Source organism: Adiantum capillus-veneris, chromosome 11 (genome assembly GCF_014529385.1).
Source record: "Adiantum capillus-veneris isolate H3 chromosome 11, ASM1452938v2, whole genome shotgun sequence".
NCBI lineage: Eukaryota > Viridiplantae > Streptophyta > Polypodiopsida > Polypodiales > Pteridaceae > Adiantum > Adiantum capillus-veneris.
In genome coordinates, this window is record NC_140941.1 from 31,281,679 (window position 1) to 31,295,463 (window position 13,785).

At 44.0% G+C, this 13,785-nt stretch overlaps 1 protein-coding gene across 4 annotated transcripts in view; it reads right to left on the bottom strand.

Annotated features, from left to right (window-relative positions):
- CLC-D (chloride channel D) overlaps window positions 1-13,785 on the bottom strand; it is a 168,277-nt gene that overhangs the window by 133,173 nt on the left and 21,319 nt on the right. For all 4 annotated transcript variants that reach the window (XM_086522960.1, XM_086522962.1, XM_086522959.1 and 1 more), the window contains 3 exons: window positions 13,159-13,380; window positions 12,662-12,708; window positions 12,479-12,577 (listed from right to left, as the gene is read on the bottom strand). In XM_086522960.1, coding sequence (XP_086379086.1) covers window positions 12,479-12,577; window positions 12,662-12,708; window positions 13,159-13,380 — 368 coding nt within the window. The remainder of the gene's footprint in view (window positions 1-12,478; window positions 12,578-12,661; window positions 12,709-13,158; window positions 13,381-13,785) is intronic.

The following is a 13,785-nucleotide window of genomic DNA, read 5'->3' on the forward strand; positions in this document are numbered from 1 at the left end:
GAAAACCTGTCACAGGTTAAGAGCTATGAAGTGCTTTCTTTCCCTCTCATGTACAGTGTGGTGCTAGGAGTGATGCCCTGCACGCTACACACTGCTCTCTCTCTCTCCCCTACATACAGTTATGTGATGCCCCACAAGAGGGCTCCTCATTTGACTGATGTACAGCGGTGTGGGTTCATGCTTTTGTGTTGAGGCAAGAGCCTCCTTGAGTAGGAATAGAGGTAGCTAACTGCTACTCCAAAGCAGGCACCGGTGAGGGTCATAACCTCACCGTACAGGTGCATTTTCAGCACTGCGTATGCGCTGTAAATTGACTGTTTTTCAGCCATACGGACGCCAGAACCATTGGGAATAGTGCCCCACTCGCAGAGGACACTTAGGGGACTGTTTGGGGCTGAAAACAGGGCAAAAACCAATAAATACAGCGTGCTGAATTTACTGTTTTTGGGCAGGAATCAAAGGGTTTATGCCAGTGGAAGTGAGTTCCAGCAGGGGAATTGATTTCGCGCAAGTTTTGGGGCTGATATGCTGCCGAAATTTGGCCAAATTAGGTAGTATCTAGTGTGATACAGGTAAAGGATTCCCAAGACCTTACTTTGTAATTTTCCTTGTCAACGAATAAAGAAATACCGAAAGGGGCGCCAATTTTGGGGCCTACACGTTGTCGGCGTCTGCTCGGGGCATTCTAGCTTTCGAGCCGTGTGTGTATTCAAGTGTTAATTCCCGTCGCAGGTTCTCTTTGCAAATTACTATGTGTGTGTCTAAAGTAAAGAATTTCGGGTGAAAGCCAACGCCTACCCCACCACGGGCCAGTTTGAAGGTTCCGTTGCCACGAATCAATCACTTTTTCCTCAAAGAGTGAGCCTCGGTTGTTTGGGGTAAAGACACAGAGTATCGGAACGGGGGATTATACTATGGCCGACAAAGGGAAGGGCATTATGGAAGAGGCTTCCTCTTCACATGACAACAAGAAATTCTGCATGTTCGCCCTACCAAAAAGTGGTCAAATTAGGGGTAAAGACACAGAGTATCGGAACGGGGGATTATACTATGGCCGACAAAGGGAAGGGCATTATGGAAGAGGCTTCCTCTTCACATGACAACAAGAAATTCTGCATGTTCGCCCTACCAAAAAGTGGTCAAATTAGGGCTGATTTTCTGATGCGTTTTTAGGGTTTGCAAGTATGAACCAAGATGAGATAGGGAGAGGTCTCACGGTGGTAGATTGGCCACTAGATCTCCTGCGGGAGTGATGTGGGTCTGCCAGGTGACACGCTGCTTGCCGATTCTCTAAGGCGATTGCTTGGATTCTTTGACGCATCGGTAAATCATCTTGAAATTTGAGCTTACTTGGTCGTGGGTGGTACGTCACAGGTTGTGGAATTATGGTCGTTTGCAGAGGCAAGAGCCTTTACACAGGTAAAAAATTAAGGGACAGGTTGCAAGATGCTATGTGGTGAAGTTCAAGAACTATCTACCTATGGATGCAAAGTGGATGGAAGAGCATCAACTGTCAGAGTCACCAAATGTATTGCAGCTTTACCTTGAAGCCTTTGGGTTACAACCTACTTATGCCCCAACCCAACGTGTGCAAAGGAGGGGTAATGATAGAGCTAGCACATCAAATGTACATATGGATTCAGTGCAACAGCAGTGTACAGTTTGACAAAAGTATGAAGGTCTCATTAAGTCATTTGTACATATGTTTTGACAGTCTTTCTTGCGGATACATGCGATGATAAAAGGGTGCTTACCACACAAGATCATCTATGGCATGTCTTTATGGTATGCAATCGAGGACGTTTTTGATTTCAAGAGAGGGGTATGTCACGAGGACGTGGCAACTGCTAACCTTAGTTATTGGTTTCTTTCCAATGATTTTTGTTTAATTTTTGAGACCCTCTTTTTGAAGTTGCAAATGGTCGGACATTGTATGGCCAACGTGAACGGTAATCTCACCCGCAGACGGAAAGTTGGTCGGCACTGGAACTCGTAAAGTAAAAGGATGTCTAGGCTCAGTTCAAGATCATGTAGGTCCCCCCGTCGCACTTAGCAAGTTGGTGGATACTAGGAAGTGAACTCAATAAAGGCATAAAGTCAATGTAGGATCACCAACAGAAAGTATCCGACAGTAGGGCCACATTGCACTTTTGGATGCGGTCCCAATGAGGATAGATGGTGACATGACCACTGGGATCCCAACGGAAGCATCTTCTAAAAATTAGGGAACTGCTATTTTGGGCCATGAAATGTGTTCGCGTCATTACCTTCAGTATGACCAGGGGAACATTTTATTACTCTGCTGCAAAGTCAACTAATGCAACGGTTGAGAGATTTTTAAGCAAGAAGCCCAATGCGGGAAATTGCATGTATGAGTGCCAAGTGGCACTTTTTGATCAATTTACTAAGTCTTGCAGAACAAAAACTCGTAACTCACCTTTTGGAGCAGTTTTGGAGGCTGTTAACACTGATTTTCAGCCATTTCTCTCCATTTTTGAGCTTCCCATGACTTTGCCTACGTCCACAGAGCTCATTTTCAGCATTGGAAGGCATCAGATGCGTGTTTACAGGGCTGTTTTGCTGCGTTTTCAGCGATACGCAGGTTTTGGCAACCATGGAAAGCTTCCCCTTTTTGCATCTACTTGTTCACAGATGCATTATAGGTCAAGGGGACAGAGGGGGCGCTCGATTTATGTTGGGAGGATTCTTCATTGAGAACCTGTCACACAGGTTAAGAGCTATGGAGTGCTTTCTTTCCCTCTCATGTACAGTGTGCTGCTAGGAGTGATGCCCTGCACGCTACACACTGCTCTCTCTCTCCCCTACATGCAGTTATGTGATGCCAAACAAGAGGGCTCCTCATTTGACCGATGTACAGCGGTGTGGGTTCATGCTTTTGTGTTGAGGCAAGAGCCTCCTTGAGCACGAATAGGGGTAGCTAACTGCTACTCCAAAGCAGGCACCGGTGAGGGTCATAACCTAACCGTACAGGTGCATTTTCAGCGCTGCGTATGCGCTGTAAATTGACTGTTTTTCAGCCATACGGACGCCAGAACCATTGGGAATAGTGCCCCACTGGCAGAGGACAGTTAGGGGACTGTTTGGGGCTGAAAACAGGGCAAAAACCAGTAAATACAGCGTGCTGAATTTACTGTTTTTGGGCAGGAATCAGAGGGTTTATGCCAGTGGAAGTGAGTTCCAACAGGGGAATTGATTTCGCGCAAGTTCTGGGGCTGATATGTTGCCGAAATTTGGCCAAATCAAGTAGTATCTAGTGTGATACAAGTAAAGGATTCCCAAGACCTTACTTTGTAATTTTCCCTGTCAAAGAATAAAGAAATACGAAAAGGAGCACCAATTTTGGGGCCTACAAGTTGTCGGCATCTGCTCAGGGCATTCTAGCTTCCGAGCCGTGTGTGTATTCAAGTGTTAATTCCCGTCACAGGTTCTCTTTGCAAAGTACTCAGTGTGTGTCTAAAGTAAAGAATTTCGGGTGAAAGCCAACGCCTACTCCGTGGTGAGGATCTGGTGATACTTCTTGTCGATTTTGAGAAGGCCTACGACAGAGTCGACTACGACTTTTTGGAGGGCACTCTTCGCAGGATGGGCTTCTCAGATGCCTGGATCAGAGGCGTGTGAGCACGGGCACAAAGGTACGCGGTAGAGGAGACCGTTTTATGCTCACACGTTTGGTCAGACAGGGCTGCCCTCTTGCCTCCTTCCTCTTTCTGTTCTATGCTGAGGCGATGAGCTAATTTTTGGCTTCACAGCAAGTTGGTCTACCTGGCTTAGCGCTCCCTATTCGGGGCAACGAGCTACTGGATGCTGAGTTTGCACATGACTCAGCTTTGTACTTGGAGGGCCAGGAGGCCAACCTTCACAGGTGTGAGCAGGCTCTTGAGACCTTCTATTGTGCATCAGGAGCACGGATCAACTGGAGAAAGACAGTGTCAGCTTTGTACTTGGAGGGCCAGGGGGCCAACCTTCACACGTGTGAGCAGGCTCTTGAGACCTTCTGTTGTGCATCAGGCACACGGATCAACTGGAGAAAGACAGTGTCTTTCTCATTGGTAGTGCTCCTACGCCTAATCGGCTGCCAGGTGAGGGCTTCATATGGATTTCCCCAGGGATTGCAGTTCGATACTTGGGCTGCCAGGTTGGCTTGTGTAACCGGCATGTTAACTTCAAAAAGGGCAGTGTAGACTTTACTTCAAACCTTGATTTAGCTTTCACCCATTAGTAATCGTCTATTCTACCTGTGCTATAATGACACAAGAGAGGGGAATGGGATACAGATGCATTCTAGATGCTAGAATGCATCTGTATGCGAGTCAGACACTAGATTGGCCCCTAAATAGGCGCCCCTTTCGGTATTTCTTTATACTTTGAGAGGGTAAATTTACAAAGTAGAGTCCTGGGAATCCTTTGTCTATATCCAACTAAATACCACTTGATTTGGTCAAATTTCGGCTGCATAACAACCCCAAAACTTGCGCGAAACCCAATTCCCTTGCTGGAACTCACTTCCACTGGCATAAACCCTCTGATTCCAACTCAAAAAGAGCAATTACAGCTCGCTGGAATTTCTGGTTTTTCACTTGTTTTGAGCCCCAACACTTCCCAAACGTGTTCTCTAACAATTGGGCACTGTTCCCAATGCATCTGGCATCCATACGGTTGCAAAACAGTAAATTTCAGACCGCTGTATTTTCTGGTTAGGACCTGTTTTTGACCTAATTTCAGCTGCCAATTGTCCTTGCACTCTTCCCAATGCCTTGGACTACGTGCCCCTCGATTCTGGCATGATTCCGAGCACAAAACAGTCCCAAAACAGCCCAAAATCAGCAATAAAACAGTGCTGATTTTTGTGTGTTTACTTGAGAGGTTATCACCCTCTCGTTTCCCTGCTTTGGAGTAGCAGTTAGCTACTCCTGTTCCTGTTCAAGGAGGCTCTTGCCTCAGCAATAGAGCATCAAACCACAAGATTGTACATGGTCAATCTGATGAGCCCACTAGAGGGGCATAACCATAAAGAATAGGGGAGAGAGAGAGAGAGAGCAGTGAGAGGTGTGCAGGTCATGACATCCTGCACCTTACTGTACATAGAGGGTAAGCCAGCACTCCATTGAAGCTCTCCCACCTGTGGCAGCACTCAAAAACGAGCTCACAGCTGAAAATCACGTTTTTGCCTTCTCTTTAAGTAGTAAACTGACCTCAGAGTGCCAAGTGTCACTCCTTTGTGCATTTTCCCGCTTTAGACCCTCAGGTCTAAAAATATCTCACCTACAGCCTCTGTTGACTTGGCCACAGAGTAACAAAATGATCCCCATGTCAAACTGCACGTAATGACGCGAAGACATTTTTCCGTCCAAAAATAGGAGTCCCTAAAATTTAGGAGTTTCTGTCATTACATTCTTCTAGGTCATCTGACCCTCTTTGTACACTGCAGCCACACCCAGAACTGAAATGTAGCCTATGTAGCAAAGGATTCCACTTTGGCTGGCCAATGACCCCACTTTGGCTAACCATAGTCCTTGTCCAACCTTAGTGCTCTTTAGCCCTCAGGCTTGGACTCTCTCTGAACAGTTCCACACTTGCTATGCAATGCAGGGCAGTTAGATTTCCAGAGGGGTGTTTCCAAAAGGTAAAACAAATGAAATTCCCCAAAGAAAGAGAAAATAAACAAAAATGGAATTGCCACTCGCTGGTGACAACTTGGACTTGTCTCCTGAGCAGCAAATTGCTCCCCTCCTCCTGTCCATCAGAGAAAGCTGTTACACTAGAGCTCGTCACGACTTTCTTTGGCAGACAGAGTTGTAGTGGCCAACCAGGTGTTGTTGGCTACTATGTGGTACATCACATCTTTTCGAGTTCTTGCATCAGCCAGGTAGAGAGGTTGATCAAGAACTTCCTTGGGTCAAGGCGCAACACTTAGATAGCCCGGGCCAAAGTGGCCTGGTAAGTCATTACTCTTCCTTGTTCTCAGGAGGGGTTTGGGGATCATCGACCCAGCACAGCAAAGTAGAGCCCTCCTTGGGAAGTTTATTGTCAGACGATTGCTTCCAGGGAAGAAGCCCTGGAAGGAGTTTTTGCTTCAGCGGCTTAGTGCTAAAGTGCCTCAGGCTGGAGGCCCTTGGAGACCTTCGACCAGATGGATTTTCACAGAGATGCGCAGAGTAGGCCCGAGCAAGAAACTGGGGGACCGTTTTGCTATGAGTCTGCTCCGCTCTTGGGAGCATTTCAAGAGAGGCCTAGAGCAGAACAAGCCTACTTGCACGGAGGAGCGTCTGCGACAACCCCTTGTTTGGAACCTAGCACTCAGAGAGGCCACTTGGTTGGTAGTAGGCCTCGTGTTTCTTGGGATCCCATGACAGAGGGTCCGGCATGAACCTTAGGTGACTGGTTACAGTTCTCAGGCTTGTTAGAGGAGCTTCGAAGCATCCAGCTACAGGGCATGAGAGGGGTGCAGAGCATGTGTCAGGACATCACAGAGGCAGTACCAGCTGAGTGGCTCACACCTCTCGTCAACATCGCTCAGATGGATGAAGGCCTTCACGCGACTAAAGGTCCTCATAGTAGTTCGAGCTTGTTCAGAGACTGTACCTTCTTTGTTTTTCGAGCGACAGTGTGAGGGTCGTTTACACCGAGTTTCAATTGAGGCCCCACAAGTTGCAGAGTGCTGCTTTCAGAGGATCCGAGTTGTGGGCATCTGTGGGAGGACTTGTGTCATAGATCCTGACCCAGCAGCTCTTGAGACTGGCCACCTAGAGGCTATGGGCTTGGGAGAGCTGCCCACTGGCACAAGTGTAGTGGGATCCTGGAGAGTGGTTTTGGCGGGACCCCTTCGCCTCGGCCGACCATATTCAATGATCTTGGACCAATATTGCCAGTAACAAGGAGAAGAGGACCAACACCACATCCACCAACGGATTTCCCAAAATGGATGAAAAAATACGATGGAAATGGAGATCCCCATAATCAACTAGCAACCTTTAAATAGTTTCTCAAAGCCAAAAAAATCTATGATTTTCACATGCAATATGAAGATTTTCCCTCTGGGGAGATACATTTGGCCCTTGAGAGGAGGTGCACTTAGCCATTATACTACTGCTTGTACTTACTATGCTATTTTCTTTGGTTTATGCATCCAAGATGATTAGGAGCATCCAAGAGTGCAGAAAAGCATCCAAAAGAAGAAGTTCAGCGATTGTGCATCACATTTAACAGGGGGGGATGTCACACACATAGACATGCTATTGGTGTAGGTTAGCATTCATCCTTAGTTAGGAAAGCCTAGAGATCTAGTTTGGCATTTTGTGAGCATCTAGAGGGACGTGCATGATCAAGCAGATCATTAGAGTGCATACCCTCTTGCGCATACCCTCTTGCATAAAGCATCCATAAAGTCACTTAGGCATGTGAGCAGTCACTTATGTCACTTATTACATAAAACCCTCATTAAAAGTGGAATAAGGAATTTAAGTACTGCTCAACCTCCACTCTAGATAGCACATACGTGAGCCTTGGGACTCACCCTTGGGACTCACCCTTCATCAAATCAAAGAAGTACCCATCGCATGGGCAGCCAGCGCCCTCAGCACGTAGTACCCTTCAGTGTTTTGCATCTCTCTAGCGTTTCCCATTCTCTAGTGTTTTGCATCCTTTACGTTTCCATCAGCAATCAGCCCTCCACATCAGCATTCTCAGCATCATGAGTAATAGCCCTAAGTTTGCAGTTGCCCTTGCATTTTTACCTTCAGTATCTCCATACAGGCAGCATCCCAGCATTCAATACCAGATCTCCTCAGCATAAAGCATTCATCAGCATTCAGCCAACGTAACAGTTTGTGTAAATAATAAGAAGTAAATACTTGCTCTAGCAACAGAGCAAGAGGCCCTTGAGGGTGGTTGGGACCAGACATCCGGTATCGTCTCTCTTTGTCACTCTCTACCTCACTCTTTCATCAAGGACGTCCTAAACGCGATCTTGGATATAACTCCAGGAGTGATCCTCATCTGATGATCATAGCCACTTTTCAGGTCGATCTGCTGATGTTCAGTTTCTCTCAAGTGAAGTAAAGGTACCTTGTGTTTGCGCAAGTACTAGTTCTAATTTAAAATCCTTACAATTCCGTTGCACCTCACATCGCGTGCCAACCACCCTCAAGGGCCCCCTTGTTCTATTGTCGGAGCAAGTACTTGCTTTAGATTACTGTTACACGGCTAATGCTAATGAACTACAAAACGCAAGTGCTGATGTTGAATTCGGAGACGCTGATGCTCAATGCTAAATTCGGACATGATAGCACTGATGATTTGTGCTTCATGCGATTCCTAATGACTGATCTGATGATAGAGTGAGCACAAGGCTCACGTATATACTATCTGAAGTGGAGGTCAAGCAGTTATTAATCCCCATAATTCCTAGTTTTAGGGGGTTTTTTGTAATGAATGGCCTAAGTGATTGTTCACATGCCTAAGTGATTTTCGGAATGCTTTGTGCAAACGAGGGTATGCAACTATTGATCTGTCTGGGCATGCACCTCCTCTTAAGATCCCTAGGCTTTCCTAACTAAGGAAGGTAGTAGTTTAGCAAAACCTTGTCCACGTCACGTATGCGCACGTGACATCCCCCCCTTTTGAAAGTGAGTAACAATTGCCGCGAACTGCTTCGTTTTTATACTTTTTTGCTCCATGGCTATCGAATCTTGAGAGGAGGACATAGTACAAGAGAAGAGCTCCGAAAGGAATCTATCTACCCCAGAAACTAGCCACCAGATCAACCACCAATTGTAGACCAAAATCTGGCCTTCTTTTGTGCAAAGAGCCCACGTCTTTTGGGGAGGCTCTCTAGACCATGTTCCCTCCTTGAACCCGGTTTAATGCCTTTTTGATCCCCTGAAATCATTCAGAATCCATAATGATTCCCTAGGCATTTTTGATGGTAGCATTACAGTTTGGCACTAATAGGCCATGGATGCACCACTTTGCCGACTTACCCCTCCTTTGGTTTACTCTTCAACACAAGGTGGAAAGGTACGTAATGTTATTGTACATAGTGTTGAATCTTTTGAATTATTAGGAATGTAAAATTCATATGTTTTTTTTTAAATCCTAAAGTCTAGAATACTTTAGGAGATTGTGGTAGATTCATAAGCTTCACAAATATTAAAATTCCAAACCAAGACTACCATAAAGTATGAAGTTTGAGGCCTTTGTACAATTATACAAAACCGTAGACCACTTGAGACATCAAACACTATACAATTAAAATTGGATAGCAAATAAAGAGCTTCAATTGACCCTAAACGATGACGCACAACAACAACAAACTCCAAAAACTTCTATCACACAATGGTTGTATGTAACAAAACTATTGCAGTGTCAAAGCCTAAAGAATGGAGCCACCTTACAAATCTGGCCGAGGGGCCTAAACTGTCACAAAGTGATGACGTGGCTATCCAAGAGCAAAAGTCCTAACCCTAATTTCTGCCAAAAACCCTAACTGTTGAAACCCTAATTCTGGAAACCCTAAACCTAAAACCTGCAAACCCTAATTTTGCTGCCAAAAACCCTAAAACTGCAAAAACCCTAACCCTAACCCTAAGGGCAGCAAGGAGATTTCCACGTTTTGCGCTGGCTGATGACGTGGCAAGCTATACAGATTTCCGTGATTTACACTGGCAACTTTTTGCATTGCTTTTTGGACCAGAAGCTTTTGAGTTTGAAAGCTTTTCATGTAAACTGCTTTTTAGGCAAAGGGCCTTTAAATATGAGGCTAGGGCTCATTCTCTGGCATGCTTCCTAGAGAAGGTGAAGAGTCTGGAGTACCGGCTTGTACTTTGATGATGCAATATAAAGAAATACCAAAAGGGGCGCCAAGGTTTGGGGCCAATACTCTCTGGGGTGGAATTTGGCCACTCCGTGTCGCTTGTCGTTTCTCTCTTTCAGTTCAGTTGTTATTGAAGTGCTAAAAGTCTGTTCAGTCTGCTCTTTTCTATTGGCACGTGGTGCTCGTCTTTGTCACGGTTGTCAGGACTCGGAAGAAACTCTCTACCATCATGTTGAAACTACATAAAACATTGAACACTAGAATCGATCATGAACAATGAAAAGTACCTCGTATGACAAGAGACATAAATCATAGTCTCATCAAAATGAGAAAATCCATAAAAACATGATACATCCAATGATCATGATTAACAGCATACAAGATCACAATTACAAAATAGTTATTGTGCTCTAGAAGACCTTCCCTTACGATCATTTTCTAAGCTTCCAAAAGTAGCTTCCATGAGTCATTTATGAATTTTTTCAAGATACCCACATACGATACGAACCACACGCACTAATTGTATCATACCCACGTACGATACGATTAGTAAGTACAGATCCATGTACCGAACGTTTCGTATAGTATGAACCATCCGTAAGTTGTACATATTTACCTTACTTCAGCACACATTGGATTCAAGAATGAGATCCCTATGCACTTTGAAAGGTAATATTATCCTTCTCGCATTAGTAAGCCATAAATACACTTTTCTACCAACATAGTAATTCTTGGCCCTTTGACTAATTTTATTCTCTCTAGGATGGCGAATTCTAGCGTGAGAATCAGCTTTAGCAGAACCAAAAATTAAATTTGGTGACATTACCTCCCCCTTGAAATCATAGTCCCTCGACTATGTTATATACAAGAGGAAAGGAACTAGGTCCATTAATATTTAGCTAAGGATCCACTTTTAGAACAAGACATCATTTTGCAATAGACACCAATCTACTCGATACTTGGGAGATAAAACTGCCGCAAGTAGTCATATCATTGTAGCATTGGACATCATTCTGTAATAAATGCCGAATCTACTCGATACTTAGAAGATAAAATGCCACCAGTATGTCATAGCATTGTAGTATTAACACCAGTCCACAGTAGGTATTTAGGAAATTAAGCTATCGCATATGTGCGTCCTTTTTGCATGCATATACTTTTGGGACATTCAGAACATTAGAACATAACAATAGGTATTTAGGAAATTAAGCTATCGCATATGTGCGTCCTTTTTGCATGCATATACTTTTGGGACATTCGGAACATTAGAACATAACAGAAAAACATTTTACATAGACTATTTTTCTTCATTTAGCATCATTGACATCGATGATTTACATTTTACACAATTCATTGTAAGTAACATTATAAGTGACATAAGAGCGTTAAAGCTGAAGAGATAACGAGTCTTACCATTCCATAGGTCATTGCTGTCAAGACCGTAGATACTCTCAAGAGAAAGTAAGTTAATTCCTTAATTGTTTTAACCGACTCTTTTGGTGAAACACCCTTGTAGCCCTTTTTGTAAAACTTCATGAAGAACATTGTGAATTGGCTAATGACTAGGCAGGTGAAGCATGCATAGGTCACACAGTGATTCTCACAATAGAGACCAAAGAAGAACCGTCTCCCACCCTTCCAATGTGAGAGATTCACCGCACATCCACCTCACATGGCGCGACAAACAGAGTGACCTCTGGTTGCCACAAGAGACGTGGATGTCACCCAAGCATCCCCTTCTTCAGAGATGCTTTACTAAACAGAGCGCTCCATGAGCATTCTAGAGGACGGATTCATAGAGAGACCCACATACATGGAGGGCTTCTTACCACATGGTTCTAGAGTGGCGATTGACGAGCTCAAGGAGGTACGAGGATATGCAGACTATGCAAAGAGGAGGTGGATAGTGAGCAACGGGGGGAGGTGTAGGAAGAGGAGCACTATGTATGCGGCTGCAAAGCCTACATAGCCATCAAAGAGAGATACTCCACCCTGTTAAGAGAGCAGTCTCCCTCCGCCAGCTCTTAGGACGTCATATCAACGCATACTAAGGAGGTTTATACTGACAATTGAGCGACACAGAGAGATCTTTGCAGCCCAGAAGATAGCAGGTGGGGAGCATTAGACACAGATCACCTCGTTCTTTGAGAGAACCACCCCAACTCTAGCACCCACACAGCACAGAGTGACCCTCCAAAAAGCGAAGCCTCAAAGCCTGCAAGAAATGGAGAGCACCTAGATTTCAAACACCTGGTCTCTATCAGCAAGAGATGACAAAGATCAGAGACCAGTTCCACCGAGAGACTGCAGAGCGTGCGCCTCAGCTAAAATCAGACCCAACCATATTCTTCAAGGAGCTGCTGACACCCCCATTTTGATGTATACCAAACCACACCCCCAGTGTAGTACAAGATGGAGCTAGCTAAAGTGCATATCATACTTGTATACCCTTTGTTCGTCAGTTAGTTTGAGCTATAATCTTTATTTTTAGTTCAGCTTTTCCTTTTCAGGGATGAAAGAGGATATATCACATATGTACATTGATTTGCCAAGTTCGGCCTTTTGAGGACATTAATAAAATATTTCTTTTTCTTTATGTGTCTGCGCGCGCGTGTGTGTGAAGAGGAGATATGCTTAAGTACCTACCTGTCCCACTAAAGATGCAATGCAAGCACCGGTATGCACAAGAGGTCCTTCTTTTCCAAGTGCCAAGCCTCCTCCGACTGACCCAATGCTGCCAAATATCTGTAGCATCCAACGAATTAGAACACAAAAGGAGGACCGCAAAGAGTTTGAAGCTTGAAAACTTTTATGAATACCTCTATTTACCTTTCCAACAAGAGTTCTGAATAATAAAATCCCTGGTGTGTCTATTCCTGGAAAAGAAAGCCATAATAAGGAAATCAATTCTTACTAGCAAGGATCATCAACTTTTGTTTAGTTTTGAGCCCAATTCAGCAACTTGACCATGTCTACATAGATTATTGATGCAAGTATTGATTTCCTTATTATAGGTCTATAATAAGGAAATCAATTCTTACTAGCAAGGAGCATCAACTTTTGTTTAGTTTTGAGCCCAATTTTCAACAACTTGACCATGTCTGCATAGATTATTGATGCAAGTATTGAATGACAGGCTGAATGCCGAGTAAATTGAAATAAATCGCTGTTATAGATCCAATAGGTTTACTTTTAACTCCTGATCTGTCTGGACAACAACAACCATCTCTGTGTTTGTTTATAATGCAAGTTCGCATTTTTCAATGTAGATTTGCAAGGACAGCTAGCAGTACTATCCAAACAAAAACCAAAAAAAAAAATCTTACCATTTAAATATCCTTTTATCTCTGGTATACCAGATCCAGCTGCAGCAGGTGCAAACTTTGTCACGATGTACACAGAGGAGAAGACTAGGGCTACATTAAAGAGGCTGTACACCAAAAATCCTGCAAAGTATGAATGCTCCATAATAGCAAAAGTTGCAGAGAACTTCCATCCACTGAAGTTTTCTACAGCAATGTTTATAAAAAAGGCAGAGAAACCAGTAGCTGCATACAAAAATGCAAAAGAAGAAACTCAATCAGTTGTGTAGTTCTGCAACAGGTTCTCTACATGCAGCTGCAAAAAAAGGCTTTTGAAAGCTCTTTAAACTTTCATACTTCTGATCAAAATAGACACTTGCTCGTTCATTCTTTTTTTCTGGCAAGAACCACAAGGGCCCCACTCAAATGATGCACGTGAAATAAAGCAAAATAATGACAATGCTAAATTCAAAACTTAAACTCCTGTACTCCTTATAGCAAGAGATCTGTCCAAAGATAAGCAAAACAAGATTTTCAAGAGGCTGCTAAAACATTCAACCACAGCTATAGAATGCCGGGTTACAAAACAATAATCATTTTATACACCTTCAAATGTGTTGGGTTATCACTTTAAAAAATCATTCTTGAACC